The sequence below is a fragment of the Ailuropoda melanoleuca genome, chromosome 2, assembly GCF_002007445.2.
Source record: "Ailuropoda melanoleuca isolate Jingjing chromosome 2, ASM200744v2, whole genome shotgun sequence".
Lineage (NCBI taxonomy): Eukaryota > Metazoa > Chordata > Mammalia > Carnivora > Ursidae > Ailuropoda > Ailuropoda melanoleuca.
In genome coordinates, this window is record NC_048219.1 from 103,553,391 (window position 1) to 103,570,334 (window position 16,944).

At 34.5% G+C, this 16,944-nt stretch overlaps 1 protein-coding gene across 2 annotated transcripts in view; it reads right to left on the bottom strand.

Annotated features, from left to right (window-relative positions):
* Positions 1 to 16,944, bottom strand: part of DPP10 (dipeptidyl peptidase like 10) — a 632,664-nt gene that overhangs the window by 455,398 nt on the left and 160,322 nt on the right. For both annotated transcript variants that reach the window (XM_034654431.1, XM_034654430.1), the window contains exon 3: positions 9,744 to 9,839. In XM_034654431.1, the coding sequence (XP_034510322.1) occupies positions 9,744 to 9,839 (96 nt within the window). The remainder of the gene's footprint in view (positions 1 to 9,743; positions 9,840 to 16,944) is intronic.

Here is a 16,944-nt window from a genome sequence, read left to right on the forward strand (position 1 = left end):
AAGTGTGGGATATGGAGATGTGCTTCAGATTCTGGGGAAAAAAAAGTTAATCAAACCTCTTCATATTTTGTACTGAGTATTTCTCATAAATCTCGTTATCTCTACCTTCTGCCCAATCATAGCCTTTGATGACTAATTTCACTTCTTTAAACCCTAGTTATCAGAAAAGACATAGTACACAATGGGGAAAGAACCTTAATATTCATAATTCCCTAGGACAAAGGGACCATATTTATTCATCTTTATGCTCTTGCATCTACAAGAATTGTTGGCTATGCTCCATGAATAGGTCTTTAGTGTATAAAAGGACAGATGGACAAATTAGTGGAAAGATAGATGTCAACATCGAAGTGTCCATTAGTCTACATTTGTGTTGACAAACTCAGTCTCTGGGCCTACAAAGCCAAGACTAACGACAATTGTGTAAAATACCCTATGACTATGAGGACTACTATGTATTTTTTCACAAACCTTTCAAACGTCCACAGATGCCACTTGAAACATACAAAAACCTCTACAGGGCATATAGGTGAAACTCAGTAATGCTTGATGTTTTTCTAAGATTTTATTTATTTATTTGAGATAGATAGCAAGAGTGAGCAAGACAGCAGGAGCAGGGGAGCAGAGGGAGAGGGAGAAGCAGGCTCCCAGCTGAGCAGGGAGCCTGAAGCGGGGCTCAATCCCAGGACCCTGGGATCATAACCCAAGCTGAAGTCAGATGCTTAACTGACTGAGCCAACCACATACCCCAGCAATGCTTGATGATGAACTTTAAACATAACTGTTTCATCCCACTTAGACCCTTTCCCCCTTCTTTTATGAATCCAAATATAGTTCTCTTAATCTAAAGTCTGGTTTCTATTTCCAACTCCCTTTAAATTCTCTAAAATAATCATTGTATTTCTAAAACATAGAAATATTGTCTTACTGAATTTACTTTTACCCTGAAATGTTAACACTGCTTTCTGTGGGGTAAATATTTATCCCTATTCTCTCTCAGTGTTTTGTATAAATTATGTCATTTTAAGACAAGCTGGAATCTTAAAAATATTTCCTTAAAAAAACTATTTAGATTTAAATTCCGAACAAAAATCTGAATACTTGTAGTTAGTATATAAGGTTGACATAGTATGATTTTTTTATAGCAAATATTTTGATTTTTACTTTTGACTTCAAGTGCTTTAATGTAGGGTAATTTAAACTTGGGTTAAAAGCACAATATGACATATAAACATATAGTGATAAAATATGTTGGTAATTTAGAGATAAGAAAATATATTTTAATGGTATACTTTTCTAAGTGCTTCTTTAATTTTGATAGGAAATGATCTACTTTGAAAGTAATGTATTTTGACATATGTTACTCTAAAAGTATAACAATTATATTTTAACCTAATTTTTCATTTATCTGACCTATGAATCAGAAACTAGGGATGTCACAATTTTAATACCCCTTTATATGTTTTTATTACCAAGTGAAAGAAAGAACATTGGTAAAATACAGGGAATATTTTGTCCCAGTCTCTTGGGGAATAGGGGGTAAAACTGCTATGATAAGAACCTGTACCCCTAAGATAGTCCAGATCAGATTCTGCTTGACTGAAATCATATGTGGAATCTTAAAAAAAAAAAAACCCAAAACAAAAAACCCCCAAAGAAAAGCAGAATCAGACTGGTAAATACAGAGAAATGAGGGTTGCCAGAAAGGAGGGGGCATGAGGGTAAAAAGGGTGAAGAGGAGTGGGAGATGCAGGCTTCCAGATATAGAAAGAATAAGACACAGGAACAAAAGGCGCAGCATTAAGAATATGTCATTGATATTGCAATGGCATTGTATGGTGACAGATGGCAGCTGCACTTGTGTGAGGACAGCATAATGTATGGACTGGTCAAATCACCATGTTGTACACCTGAAACTCATATAACATTGAGTGTCAACTATAATCAAATAAAAAATTAAACACAAAAAAGACAGTCCAGCCCTGCTCTGAGAACATTCCTCTTCTCCCAGACTTAGTAACAACCCTATGCTTCTCTCTGTACTTCTCCCTCTCACGTTAGTCTTGGGGCAAAAGAAGCATCTTTCATCCCAGTGTTGCAGGGCTGGGGGGCTCTTTTCAGGTCTACCATAGATAAGACGGTATTCCTAGTGTCCTCCTTCACATCTTGAAGGGCTCCACACTCCCCAGGCCATGTCAGACATCCTTGACACTCATCATTTTAGGTCATGTCTCTAACTTGTTTTCTTAAATGTTTTTAAAGATTTTATTTATTTAGTTGAGAGAGAGAGAGAGCACCAGTGAGAGGGAGAGGGAATCTGAAGCAGGACTCAATCCTACAATCATGAGATTGTAACCTGAGCCGAAACCAAGAGTCACTAAGCCACCCAGGCACCCTCTAACTCGTTTTCAAATAATAAATAAGTACCCAAAACAGTGATGAATTAAGTATTTAGTGAGCTGAAAGTATTTACATTTTAATAAGAATTTCAGTAATTCTTCACATATGACAGAAGTAACAACATACTTGCTGCATATTTGGAAAATACAGGCAAAAAAGGAGAAAAAATTAAAAACAGTAACTCATAATCACTCCGTCAGAAAGTTACTTAATATGATAGCATATTTAATTCTGATACCATGTTCTTTGCACCTACATATGTGTACATGCTTGTAATGTAACTGTGAATGTATTGTGCATGTAATTCTATATGACTGTAATTCTATATCCAACAATTTTCACTTAACATTTTATTCTGAGGTGTCCTAATGTCACTAGTTTTTTCACAAGATCAGTTTTAATAGCTGTATAATATTCCATTAAATAGATGGAAAACTAGATGAAGGTAAGTTATCTAACCATACACCTAGTTTTGCACATGTACTTTACGATATTTTGTCCTTATATAGCATATTGTAATAAAAATATAAATTATCCCCCCGAACCTCATGGTCATGAGTTCAATTCTACCGTTTTTGATTATCACCCTGATTGATGGTTATGCTGTGCTGTTATTTTTTTTTTAAGAAAATAAAAAATAAGACAAAAGAGTTAACATTCTGTTGGAGAGGGCTGGGAGTGAGAATGCTGCAAGCGTTGTGACTAGCTCCCTATGCACAAAAAAAATACAAAAGCTTCTGCAACACAGTGAATGGACAGACAAAAATTCTAGCTGATAAAAGAGTGCCAAACAAAAAACAACAAACAAGATTCATTTGTTTGATTCCCCCAATTTTGAGTTTTCTTATTATTGTAACTATTATTGATATTGTTTCCATAATTTGCTTTATTTTCCATGAAGAATACAACAATGGCTTTTCACTTTCTATTGACTATCCCAGATACTGTTCATTGGGGTAAGAGGGGGCATTTACAAAGAAATGTCAGGGGCTTTTACAAAGGTGTCTGCAGCATCTCTAGAAGTGGTCATCAGGATTCTGACCATTTGAAGATCTATAACGCTTCAGACCTTCCTTTTTCACTTACATATTTTCTTATCTTTTTCATTTTGCCTTTACCTTTGTTATCTTTGCTTTTTATATAGTTTGCTTATTTAATTTTTGCTGTGCTTCTACACATAGGAACTATTACCCCCAGTTTAAATGAAAACAAAGTAAAACAAAATGCAAACATCAGTAGGCTTTTAAAAATTATTGAGAGACTCTGGTTTGCTTCATTTTAGTGACTTCCCTGTATCAATATGTCATTTCATCACATATCATTTAAAAGATAACAGGTTTACATATCTGGTTCTAGATATCACCCTGGGAGATGGGCTGAACTGGTCCCAAAATTAAATCCAATAAAATCATGATTAAATCCAGAGCCTCAGACATCATCGCTCATCACAACCAGCCATTTATAAAAAAAGTGTGCAACAGCTCACATGCTAGATGGACACTGGGAAGGGCAGGCTTGTATAAATCAGAGAAAAATCTACGCATATCATGAGAAAAGGAACAGAAATGAATCCTCTACTGCTTGTGGATCAAGGGATCCACACATATAGATCAAGGAAAATAGAGTGAATTATCCCATTATGCTAACTGAGCTACTTGAGTGTGACATGAGTCCAGGCAGGGTGCTAATAGCTGGGGTGACTCAAACATGAATGTGACACGGGTTCCACTCCTCAGGGCTTTCTGTCTCTCGGATCTGATGTTGGCAAACTACAGCCAGCTGGCAAAGTACTGGTCACTGGTCCACAATGGGACAAATTTAATTGACAGTACACATTTAGAAACTCTGGTAGCAATTCCACCCACATCACTGCAAGTCCAAATGCATAAGCGGACTAATCTCACTGAGCAGGTGAACTAGTGGGTGAGCCAGTGACAGACTAGCTACGCACAATAGATCTCATTACGAGATGCTATAATTTAACATTAGATTGTCTATTATAACCCAGATGTATTTAAAATCCAAAATCTCCTTTTTTTTTAATTTTTTATTATTTATTTGACAGAGATAGAGACAGCCAGCGAGAGAGGGAACACAAGCAGGGGGAGTGGGAGAGGAAGAAGCAGGCTCATAGTGGAAGAGCCTGATGTGGGGCTCGATCCCATAACGCCGGGATCACACCCTGAGCCGAAGGCAGACGCTTAACCGCTGTGCCACCCAGGCGCCCCCAAAATCTCCTTTTTTTATCAAAAGATAATTTAAATGATCTATACTTCCCAGGATAAATTTTAAAACTGGCTAGTGGTAAAGAGTCAAAGTTATCAAGTTATCTCTTGATTCATTATGAGTAAAAGCTCAAAACTGCTTTAAAGTCTTCTGTTTTCCATTATGATCACCCTCATTTTGGAGATTGATTTCTCTTCTACTATCAATATTATTAAAACAGAAAATAGAAATAATTGAAATAAAGTTTATCCTCGGTGAGTAGCACTGTCATCAGTCTAACCTAGATTATTTAACTTAACAAGAAGGAACCAAGCTAATTTATTTCATTAAAACTTTAAATAGTGATACGCCAGTGCCTCCTCAAAATATGAGAATAGGCATTCAATGTGAATGATTACTCTCTCAATATTTGTTTAATTCTGATTTTGGAATAACAAAAAGTTAGCGGTATGTTAGTAATACTCTCTATTAATTACCTGTATACACTCTCCCAAACAAAGTAATATTTGAAATTCTTCCTTTAGTTCCAATATTATGTTTGTACCTAGTATATTTTTGAAATATAATTTTAGAACTCTTGATTGCAGTAAAATGAAATTCGGGGTTGTATCAGAATGTCTAGTTATTCTTTTTTTTTCAGTTATTTACCTTTATTGTATTTTTTCGAGTATTGATTCATGCCAAAATGAAAATAACACAGAACAGCATGGATTTGAACTATGTGGGTCCTTATTTATATGCAGATTTTTTGATACACCACAGTACTGTAAGTGTATTTTCTCTTCCTTATAATTTTCTTAACATTTTCTCTCTAGTTTATTTTTCCCCTATTCCCATTATTTACTTTTAATTTTTAATGTAAGTTTTTATTTCAATTCCAGATTGGTAACATACAGTGTAATATTAGTTTCAGGTGTACAGTACAGTAATTCAACAGCTCCATATATCACCCTGCGCTCATCATGACAAGTGCAGTTCTTAATCCCCATCACCTTTTGAAACCATCCCCTAATCCCCTCCCCTCTGATAACCATCAGTTTGTTCTCTATAGTTGAGTCCATTTCTTGTCTTGTCTCTCTCTCCCTTTCTTAATTTTTCCCTTTGCTTGTTTACTGTGGTTCTTAAATTCTAGATCATTTTATAAGAATAAAGTTTATAATAGGTATAATATATGAAATATGTATCAATCAACTGTTTATGTTATCAGAAAGGCTTCCAGTCAACAGAAGGCTACTAGTAGATAAGTTTCTGGGGAGTCACAAGTTATAAGCGAAATTTCAAGTGTGCAAGGTAGTTCGAGCCCCTAACCCTGTGCTGTTCAAGGGTCAAAGGTAAAAACAAATGAATTACATTTAAAAATAGTGATCTTTCACAATAGTTTTAGAAGCACTGTCTTAGAGGAGATGAGGTATGTTATAATTATAACGGAGGTGTAAATTTCTCTATGGGAGAGTCAAACCTTAGAGTGTAGAGGAAGAAAATGATCCTCACAGCTGAGACAAACAGTCACTGGCTTTGCTCCTGGGCATCAGGTTTCAAATGGGATAAAATCTGGGCTTTCCTATTGGGGGAAGGGATTCCAGAGGGAGAAAATAGTGTGGGCAACGGCACAGAGTCAAGGAAGAACATCAAGAAGTTCAATGTGCCTAAAACACAGTATAGAGCTGACTACTAGGGAAGAGGCTGTGTTTACTTCTGAGAGGCTTGCCACAAAGGGAAGACTGAAATTTATTCAAATGGCAAAGGGGTTCCTCTGATGTTTATTGAAAAGTGAATTAACAGTTTTCAGCTGGGCCTTATAAAGTTGTATTTGTCAGGAGGCTGATGGAGGGATTGGATGGAGACCTATGTGACTAAAAAAAGGGGAGGACATTATTTTTCATAATTAGTTATAAAAATCACTCAACATACACTTTATTACAGAAAATTATGTAAAAAAAAATGTAATGGCAAAAAGAAAAAAAAAAGGCCAAAATCCAGACATCTGGACAATCACTGGTAAACAATACAAATAAAGGGATATCACAGGCCATCAACACTATTTTGAAGACCTCTTTGTTCACATTTTATATCATCAACATATCAATAAATATGCTTATATATCTTTTCGTGACCATGTTAACTTAACAGTACATCGATATACCTAGGAAGAGGACAATCCTGCAATACTAAGGATGAAATGATTCATAGCAATGAAATCTACAATGAGATTATTAAAGAGGCAGGCACGTGTGTTAGAGACTGAGAATAGCATCTCAAAATTGAACAATGAAAGAGGGTAAGTTTTGTACTTAAATATAGTGGGTAAATCAGTGTCCATCTCTTACCAGCTGTGTTTTGGATACATTTTTTTGCTTAAGTCTCCGTTTTCTGGGGTTAATAATTTTAACTTTACGTACTATTCATGAAATATGGATAGAAAGCGTCTAGCACAAAACCTAACACAGAAGGCCCTCAATTAATGTTAGGTCTTTGTTTGATGATTGATTGATCATCGAATGTATGTGGGGAGATGAATAATGTTACCGAAGATGGATTTCCAGGTTTCAAGGTGACATAACTGGGAAGAAGATGCTATAAAAATGGAGATTTCAAGGATATGAGCAGATTTGGGGGAAGGCAGTTGTTAAGCTAACCATGAACATGAGCACCCATCCAAGGCTGCAACGACATTCACAGATAGATTAGTTGAGAAACAGCATAATGAACGGCATTGCTGCACTACATCCTAGACTTGCCAGGGCCTGCTCGACTCCCTCCTTCTCCTTGGGTAATGCATTAAGTGTTCCTAGGTGACCTCCAAGAATTAAACGAAGCTTCCAAACGAGTTCAGCTTTGACTTCTTCAAGCCACTTATATACTAAGACAACCTAAGTGAGACATCTCATAAAGAAAAAGATGACATTTCACCCATAGATACAATCTGTGATAATGAGGCCAAGATTACACATTTTATCCATATAGTTCCCACTGTATTTTCTGGCTATGTGAGGAATATGTAAATAGGCCGTGTCTAGTGATTGCCAAAAAGGAGATCTGAGTTGGATAAGAGAAATGAATGAGCACAGATCTATTCCTCTACTCGAAAAGCAACCCAGTGCATGCAATCTACTGACAGGGAGTCAATTTCTTCAGTGGTATTTGTAAGGACTGCCTGCATCTGAAAGCTGAAATTCTGTTTAACCCTGTTTAAAAGATTCTTATGTCAAATTATTTTATAAATATTTTAGGTCTTAGGTTTTACATAGAGTATAATGATAACACTGCAGCTCTGTCCGAGGATATTTTCTCAAGATCAGGAAAAGAAATGATGAAAAAACCGATGAAAATGATTAACTGCAAATATATTATTCTGGTACCGTGTAAAGGATTAAAGTAGAATGTGTGTCCTAGATATTGAAATGTGGCTTAATTTAGCAAGCAGTTCCCCGTAAGTATATGTCCAGGCTTTTGGCACTTCAATATCGAAGTGTCAGTTATACACAGGAGTAAATGCCTCTTTAAATAGTCCAAGCTCGCCTGAGAAGGGAGATGAAGCCCATGGTTTTTTCTTGCTTTCCAAAGTCAAAGACTACACAAATTTCTATAGTTTGGCCAAAATCATGGTAAATAAAACAGAATGTTCCTGAGCAGTTCAAATGTAATAACTCCCGATTTTTCCCACAATTTTTATGTCACCTCCTCTAATAGAAAGCAGAAATGTTAGCAAGTACAAAGATGATTTTAAAATTAAAAACAGTGGAAAGATTTGTGAGAGATCCATGCAATGTCTGGTAATGATATACCTCTTTATTGGCCTTCCTGAGTCATAGCGCTCATCTGAACTAAATGCAGGGTACATCTAAAGTAATCACAGAGCAAAGCAGCAGTATGGCAAATACCAAATTTATGAACAATTCAAAATAAAAATTTATAAAGAAATTAATAAAACGCTATCTTGTTTTCTGTGTCTATAATACCATCACCATGATATACACTCATCTTCCAAACAATTTTAACTGAAACTTGAGTTTATCTAAAATAACACTGGACTTCAATTAAATACATTCATTTATTCAAATCTTGAGTGCCTGCTGATCTCCAGGAACTCTATCAGTGCTAGGTAAACAAGTATGATTTGGCCTCTGCCCTCACAAACTAAGTTACATTCTTTTTATAGCTTCCACAAATTATCCTTTAATTTGCAGGCATAAATGCGCTTAATTAGAATATTAGAGAAGAAAAAATGGGCTGTATGTGAGATGATCTTTATTAGATAAAAAGGCAAAGCTCTTTTTTATCTGTCATACAAATAATCTACTCCATGCCCGACAAACAAGCAAAGTTATTATGTCTAAATAAAGTGAAGGGCAAAGATTAACAGCTATCTAACAACAGTGATTAGTATGGTCAGGCAAATTGGAATAGTCAAGGAATTGAAACATGACTTCCTTTGCACCAACACATCTCTTAGCTATCTAGTAACTTTTGCTATTACCTTTTATTAAGACAAACCAAAGCCCATGGAGCCATTCAGTGGTTTTTATTTTATGGTTGTTTCTTTTCTAATCTAAATGCTTTTTTTAAACTTTTGTTAGTAATAAAATCAGAAATAACCTAGGGAAATTGAGGAAGTGTTTTTGCTGGAAAAGGACAAAGTGCAGTGTATTTCCATGCCGTATCCAAGTATTTCAACTTTGCAAAGATTCTTCCTAGTTTGTAGCACTTAAGCTTAAAAAGAAAAGCCACAAAGAGAGAAAAGAAAACTAATCTGATTGCCGAATTTGAAGCACTTAACTATATAGGCTCCCCAAATCTAGACTTCCACACCAAGTTGATTATCCAGAGAAGTGTTAAGATGTAACACATGCTTAAAGCCACAGAACTAGTGATTGTGAAGAACAGCAGAGATAGAACAGTCAGTCTAATACTTCAAGAATAATTTGATTGATGACCTATTTCAGGAATTAGTTTTCTTGCACAAGAGCCAAGGTATTATTTTCTGATTAAGTAGTATATTGGTATATGTAATCGTTGAAGCATAATGTCAATTAAAGTACTAAAATACCATTATTTACTTTAATTTTGATGACATGGAATGCAAAATAAATACAGCACATACAAATGCGGGCACGTACCGTTGATCCACCGGGCTCCTGGGTCATGAAGCACAAAGTCTCTCCTGAAGAGGTCTTCTAAAGACAATCTAGTTTCTGAAGAATTTGTGAGTTCATCTAAAATAAAACAAATATTAGATTAGACACTTATCTCATGTTAGTTTTTAAAACTAGTGAATTATAAAATCTGGAATATGTTGTTTCAAAGACATTAACTAGAGGACAATATAAAACAGTTATCTTCCTATGGTCTTTGGCATTTGAAGATTTTTGTTTCATGAACTTTTTCAATATATTATTTTAAATATTATAATTATCTTCATCTAGCACAAATTTAATAGAAAACCTTTGTTATGTGGTGATACATAATATAAAAGCAGTTAAGAGTTTCTGTTCTACGTTGTGCCCACACGTTTTTCAGGGTTTAACCGTAACCTAGCCCATTACGTTTCAAAACAACTTTGACATATTCTCCTAATGCTAAATTTGTATTTTAGCTGTAAACACCAAAGATGAGAGAGTTGAGGGTCTTGATATAGATGATAAAGAAAACTTCCCAACTCAGAAGGAAGTTCACCAAACACACAGAATGAATACCACGTTCCACCAAACAATTACCACCAAACAAATACTGAAGAGATTTAGGAGTTAAATATAAAAATTCAAATAATGCAATTCCAGAATATTAATGAAAAGCACACATTTATATAAGCCCCTGACATAAAAACTAGTTGCACTCCTTTTTTAGTTCAAGAATCTATGAAATGGAAGGATAATATGGTTGAACTACCAGAATCAGGCATAACAAACATGCCTTTTGATGCAAGAGGCTATAGAAAGTTTGCAGTATTTCATTTTCTTTTCGATAGCATTTTTTATTTACTGTGTAAAATCATCTTTGTTACCTTTCAGCTGTGACCTTCACTCTGGTTGAAAATAAAATGTCAGAGATATATACTAACCTCATTAGATATTGTTTTTTTAAAGGTTCAGCACTTATTGCAGTGAGAGCTTTGTTTCTTCCAGCTGAAAAGCTGGGGTAAAGAATCGATAACTTCAAATACAATTTCTTTTCACATGAATCAACCACATCTTTAACCCATGAAATAATTGCTAAGAAACAATTGAAAAAAATATTACTAATGGTGATAGTGAGAATTGTACAATCCCAAGGCTAGCACAGGACATTGTGATCATATATGGATTCTCAGAACAAAATGCTTCATTCGATAGCCCAACACATCAAAATTGGAACTTTCTTTACTCATTCAGCAAATACTGGACCTTACACTTCCAAAATTTTAAATGAAGTATGGTAAGTTACTGGAGACATATCTAGGATCTGTCCTGAGGGATTGACACTTGCAAAGCGAGAAAGAATATGCTAAATGTCAGAATGAGGATACAGAGTATTGCACAAGTTCAAAGAAAGAAGGGAAAAGCCTTGCAAAAAGCATCAGAGAAGGCCTAAGTTCTAAATAAAATGGCCAATTCTCAACCATTGCTGGAGAGAATGCAAAGTGTTAAAGCCACCTTGGAAGACAGTTAAGTGGTATCTCACAAAACTAAATATGCAATCCAACATTTGTGCTTTGTGATATTTACCCAAATGAGTTGAAAACCTATATCCACACAAAACTCTGGGTATGAACTTTTATAGCAGCTTTATTCATAACCACCCAGACTTGGAAGGAACCAAGATGTCCCTCGGGAGGTGAATCAATAAGCAAACTGTGATACACCCAGATGACAAAATATTATGCAGTGATAAAAAAACAAGCCATCAACTATGAAAACATATGGAGGAAACTCAAATGCCTACAACTAGGTAAAAGAAGACAGTTCAAAAATACTATACACTGTATGATTCCGACTATGTAATATTCTGAAAAAGACAAACTAGGGAGACACTAAAAACACCAGTGTTTGCCAGGGGTTGTGGGGCAGGGAAGAAAAAACAGGTGGAGCACAGAGGATTTCAAGAGCAGTAAAACTACACTGTATGATCTATAATGGTGGATCCAAGTCATGATACATTTGTCTCAATCAGGGCGCCTGGGTGGCTCAGTTGGTTAAGCACCCGACTCTCGATTTTGGCTCAGGTCGTGATCTCAGGGTTGTGAGATTGAGCCCTGCATTGGGCTCCAAGTCTAGCACAGAGTCTGTTTGAGCTTCTCTCTTTCTCTCTCTCCCTCTGCTCTTCCCCCAGCTCTCCTTCTCTCTCTCAAATAAATAAAATCTTAAAAACCTTAAAGAAAGAAAAAAATAAACCCATATATATATACACCGATTTTTCTTACAAATAATTTTCTTTCCTTAGGTAAATTCCACATATTTTGTCTACTGTATCTTTAATGATACAGATTTTCCACATATTTTGTTACTACATCTTTTACAATGCAGACACAGATATAGATATTAATGTAAGAAATATCTCATAAGGCAAGTGCATCATACCAAATAATCTTATTTTCAAATAATATTTCAAAAAATATATCAATAATTTTCAAACATATCTTCCTTTATATGGGATTTGGAATCATATTTCAACCTACCAAATGGAGAATCTTATTAAAATTGCACCACATATGCAGAGTAAATTAGAAAACTTTCAACATTTTGTAATATTAAAGCTTTTCACTCAGAACTACTTAAACCACTCACATTTTATGTACATTTATAATATTGCATCTTCTATTTTTCATATGGATCCTTTACTTTTCCTATTAGATTTAGTCCTAATTATATATAGTTTATTATTACCATGAACAGACTATTTCTCATTCTTACTTCAGTATTCTATATTACAGATATATATATAGTTTTAAGGTATTTGCAGATTCACATGAAGTTGTAAGAAATAATAAAGAAAATCCTTTATATACTTCATCCAGTTTCTCTCCAATACATGCAACATCTTGCATAATCAATATCACAAAAAGAAATTGATATTTATACAAAGTTATTCAGATTTCAATTTTACATGTACTCATTTGTGTATGTGTGTGTGGGTATTTTTGGTTCTATGTAATTTTGTCATATATGAAGAGCACCAGTCATGATACAGAATAGCTCTATCACCAGCATAGAACCGCACTTTTATTACCATAGCCTACCTCTGCAGCCATTGGCAAACACTAACCTATTTTCCATCTCTGTAATTTTGTTATTTCAAGAATACTATGTAAAAAGGGTAGTACAACATGCAACTTTCAGAAATGGGCTTTTTTCATTCAACATCATTCCCTCGAGATCCATCTAAGTTGTTGAGTCTATCAACACTCTGTTCCTTTTGACTGCTGAGTAATAATCCAGGGCATTAAGATACCACTGTTTGCTGAACCTTTTATTTGTTGAAGTGCATCTGGGTTGTCCTTTGTAGTTTTGAGTTATTATGACTATGACTTCTACAAGCATTTTTTCACAGGTTTTGTATGAACATAAATTGTCTTTTGGGATAAATGCCAAAGTGTGCAATTGCTGAGTCACATGGTAAGCATGTGTTTAGTTTTGCAAGAAAATGTCGTATCAATGTTGTATCATTTTGCATTTTCAACAGCAATATATAAATGATCCAAGTTCTCTGCAATCTTGCTACAATTTGTTTTTTGTGTGTATGTGTGAGCGTGCGTATGTTTTTAATTTAGCTATTCTGATATCAAAGTAATGATATCCCATTGTGGTTATAATTGGCATTTCCCTAATAACTAATGAACATCTTTTAATGTGAATATTTATCAACAGATTTCCTTCAGTGAAATGTCTGTTCATGCCATTTGTCCATTTCTAATTGGATTGCTTTTGTTTGTGTACTTGTTTCATGTTGAGTTGTAAAGTTCTTTACTCTAGACACAAATCACTTGTCAGATATTTCAATTTCAAGTATTTCTTCCAAGTCTCTATCTTGTCTTTTCATCCTCTTAAAAAGGACTTTTTTTCAGAGAAAAAGTTTTCAAAATCATTGTGGTCCAGTTTATCAATTTTTCCTTTGATAAATCATGCTTTTGCTGTCAAGAAGAAGAATGCTTCACCTATTCTGAGGTCCTGAAGATTTTCTCCTATTTTTTTTTCTAATGGGGTCATAGTTGTATATTTTATATATAAGTCCCTGATGGCATTTTGAGTTACTTTCTGTATATGATTTGAGGATCATTTGTGATTCATATTTCATTTAATTTTCTTCTACTGGATGTCCAATTGCTCCAGCACCATTTGTTAAAAAGCATTTATTTCATTTTAGTGATTTATTCCATTAGGCTGAATGTCAAAAACAATGTTGCATAATAATGGTGGTAGTGAAACACCTGTCCTTTTTTTCTACAATGGCAGCATCTTCAATATTTCATTATAGAATAAGATTTTTTTCTAGAGTTTTGGTAAGGAATCTCTATCATTTGTAGGTAATATTTTTTTATCCCTATGTCAGAGTTTTTATTTGAAATTATTACCATATCATCATGCAGTCCCAACCTCCTTCATATAAATGTATGTTTTCCTTTACTGTATTGATATAAAAATTATATAAATGAAACTTCCTATTTCCAGCCAACTTATATGTTTATAACAAAGCCGAATTGGTCAGGTGAATTGTTAAAATTATACACTGCTAGATTAATATGCAAAATATTTACTTAAATGTTTAGATCCATATTGATGAATGAAATGGCATGATACATTTTTTTCCATTTTGTATTATACTGTTCAGTTAACATTTTAATATTTATATTAAATATTTTTTGAACTTTTCCTGTAATCTGCAATGATTTGATTTATTTAAAAAGAAGATTTTTTCTACTAACTCCAATTGTACCTGGAATTAATTTTATTTATTTTTTTTTTTTTAAAGATTTTATTTATTTATTTGACAGAGATAGAGACAGCCAGTGAGAGAGGGAACACAAGCAGGGGGAGTGGGAGAGGAAGAAGCAGACTCACAGCAGAGGAGCCTGACCTGGGGCTCGATCCCATAACGCCGGGATCACGCCCTGAGCCGAAGGCAGACGCCTAACCGCTGTGCCACCCAGGCGCCCCTGGAATTAATTTTAAAATCAACCCACCAAAGTATTTCAAATTATTTTAATTAATCTTCCTTTTAAACAATAATCAGAGAGATATATGTGATTTAAGGATTAATTTCTTTGGTTTCAATCATTACTGAGAGAATGAACTATATACTTCATTCTTTTTTTTTTCTTTTTTCCCTTTATTTCTTTCTTCATTCCTTTCTTTAAATTTGCCTTAGCAGCTGGACACTATCCCTAAGGTCTCTTGAATTTTTCAGTCCTGGAATAAAGACTTCTTCTGCCTACATATGATGAATAATTAAGCTTCTTATTTAATACCCTCCCAAACTGGCTTTTATCCTCTTTTTCTCTTCAATCTCATCAGAATCTTTTGGGGTGTTCATCCTTTGCAATTAATCTTCCATTTTCCAAATGCCCTCCAAACCCTATTGGGTATTTTCATTCCACAGGGGAAAGTGAGGCCCAGGAGGGTTAAATGTGACAAAGGTTACATGGTTAGTAAGAGGCAGGACTGAAACTGGAACCTGATTTATTAAGCTCCAATGTCTCTCAATTCAGTTTTCTCTCTTCATCCTCTTTCAGACTATATCAGTTAGGTCTTTTTAAAAAAGACAATATACAATTTTATAAATGTTATTTTAAGAATATTCTTACCATCTTTTAGCCACAAGAACCCTTCCCCAAATTGAAATTCAGCCACCCAGTGTCCTCCCCGCACCCCCCCCACCTCCCCACCCCGACCTTATTAGCATTCCCTTCTGTTTCAACTTGCTTAAGAAAATCCCATTGTCATGGTCCTTCTCTTTTCTCAAACACAGTGATGTCACAGCTCTCACTGAGAAGTAAGGCTTTTTGTCTGTTTTCTTCAAGAAATGGCCTGTAACATGTCAGGAAAATTCCAAATTAAACCTCTGCTCACTGTTGGGTGCTATTTCGTGTCACCTCTTCAGTAGTGTTCCCTATCACACCTCATCAGTAAATATTTATAAACCACATTAGAATCTAATTTCATAGGAACTTAATTTATGTGAGAATCATCTGGAAAAATATTTTTTTTTAATCTGGAGAAATCTTATTATTTGATACATTTTTAACAATTTTCTCTGTGTTTCAACGCAAAGGCCACACTTAGCAACAAACAATCACGGAAACTATTCATTCATCCCAAATTCACTCACAGTGAACACTGAGAAGGTAGGTCAGAAGGAAAGTGGTAACAGAATGAAAATGATTTTAAGAGATGACTCCCTCATGAAAAGAACCTTTCTTATAAATCTTCATAAGAGGAAATTCTGAAACACTATCTACTACCTAATATAACTAAATATTACTTAAATTTAATATCCATCTCTCTTGGGGTGCCTGGGTGTCTCAGCTGGGTAAGCCTCCAACTCTTGGTTTTGGCCCTTTTCTCCCTCTCTAAAAAATAAAATAAAATAAATAAAAATAAACAACAATTTAAGAAACAAAACAAAACAAAAAAAAAAAAAAAAAAAAAAAAAAAAAAAAAAGAGAGAGAGAGAGAGATAGGTGTAGGTTGTACCAGGATACATCTTGTGATTTTTTTTCCTGTTCCAATCATATGTACTTTCATTCTTCAAATTTACAATATGAACTATCTAATCCTTTAACTGAGAATTAGCAAACCATTATTCATTTGCTTAGTGATAAATTAAGAAACATTAAAGAGAATTTGGAATTGTTTATCTTATCTCGAATGACATACATTTAGACAATTAGTCTGTTGTATAGTGTTTCAGTGTCCTAGTGAAAGAAAATAATGGCAGAAAAAGGATGGAAAATAAGAAGGGAACTAATGCTTCAGCTGTTAGATCATAAAACAAAACTTTATGATATGTTGACTAGTTAGGAATGTACAAGCAACAGATATTTTGAATAGGTCTGGAATTTAGCCATGACTATTATATAAGAAGGGGTGGAAGGGATGTTATCATTTCAATGAATTTTAAAAATTCACCAATGTTTAAAATGGAAATGTGCTAAAGAGTAGCCTGCACTAACACTAAATAGGGAAAACTGGTAACAACCTGTAAACTAGATAGAGATTTAAACACTGTGGTGGGAAATGGTGGTGGTGGTACAGTGGACGTTGGGCAAGAAGAGAAAATCTCATGAACAGAAAGAGGAAATGGCTTTGTACTTCTTGTGGGAAATTCTAACTACCTAATTAGATATTT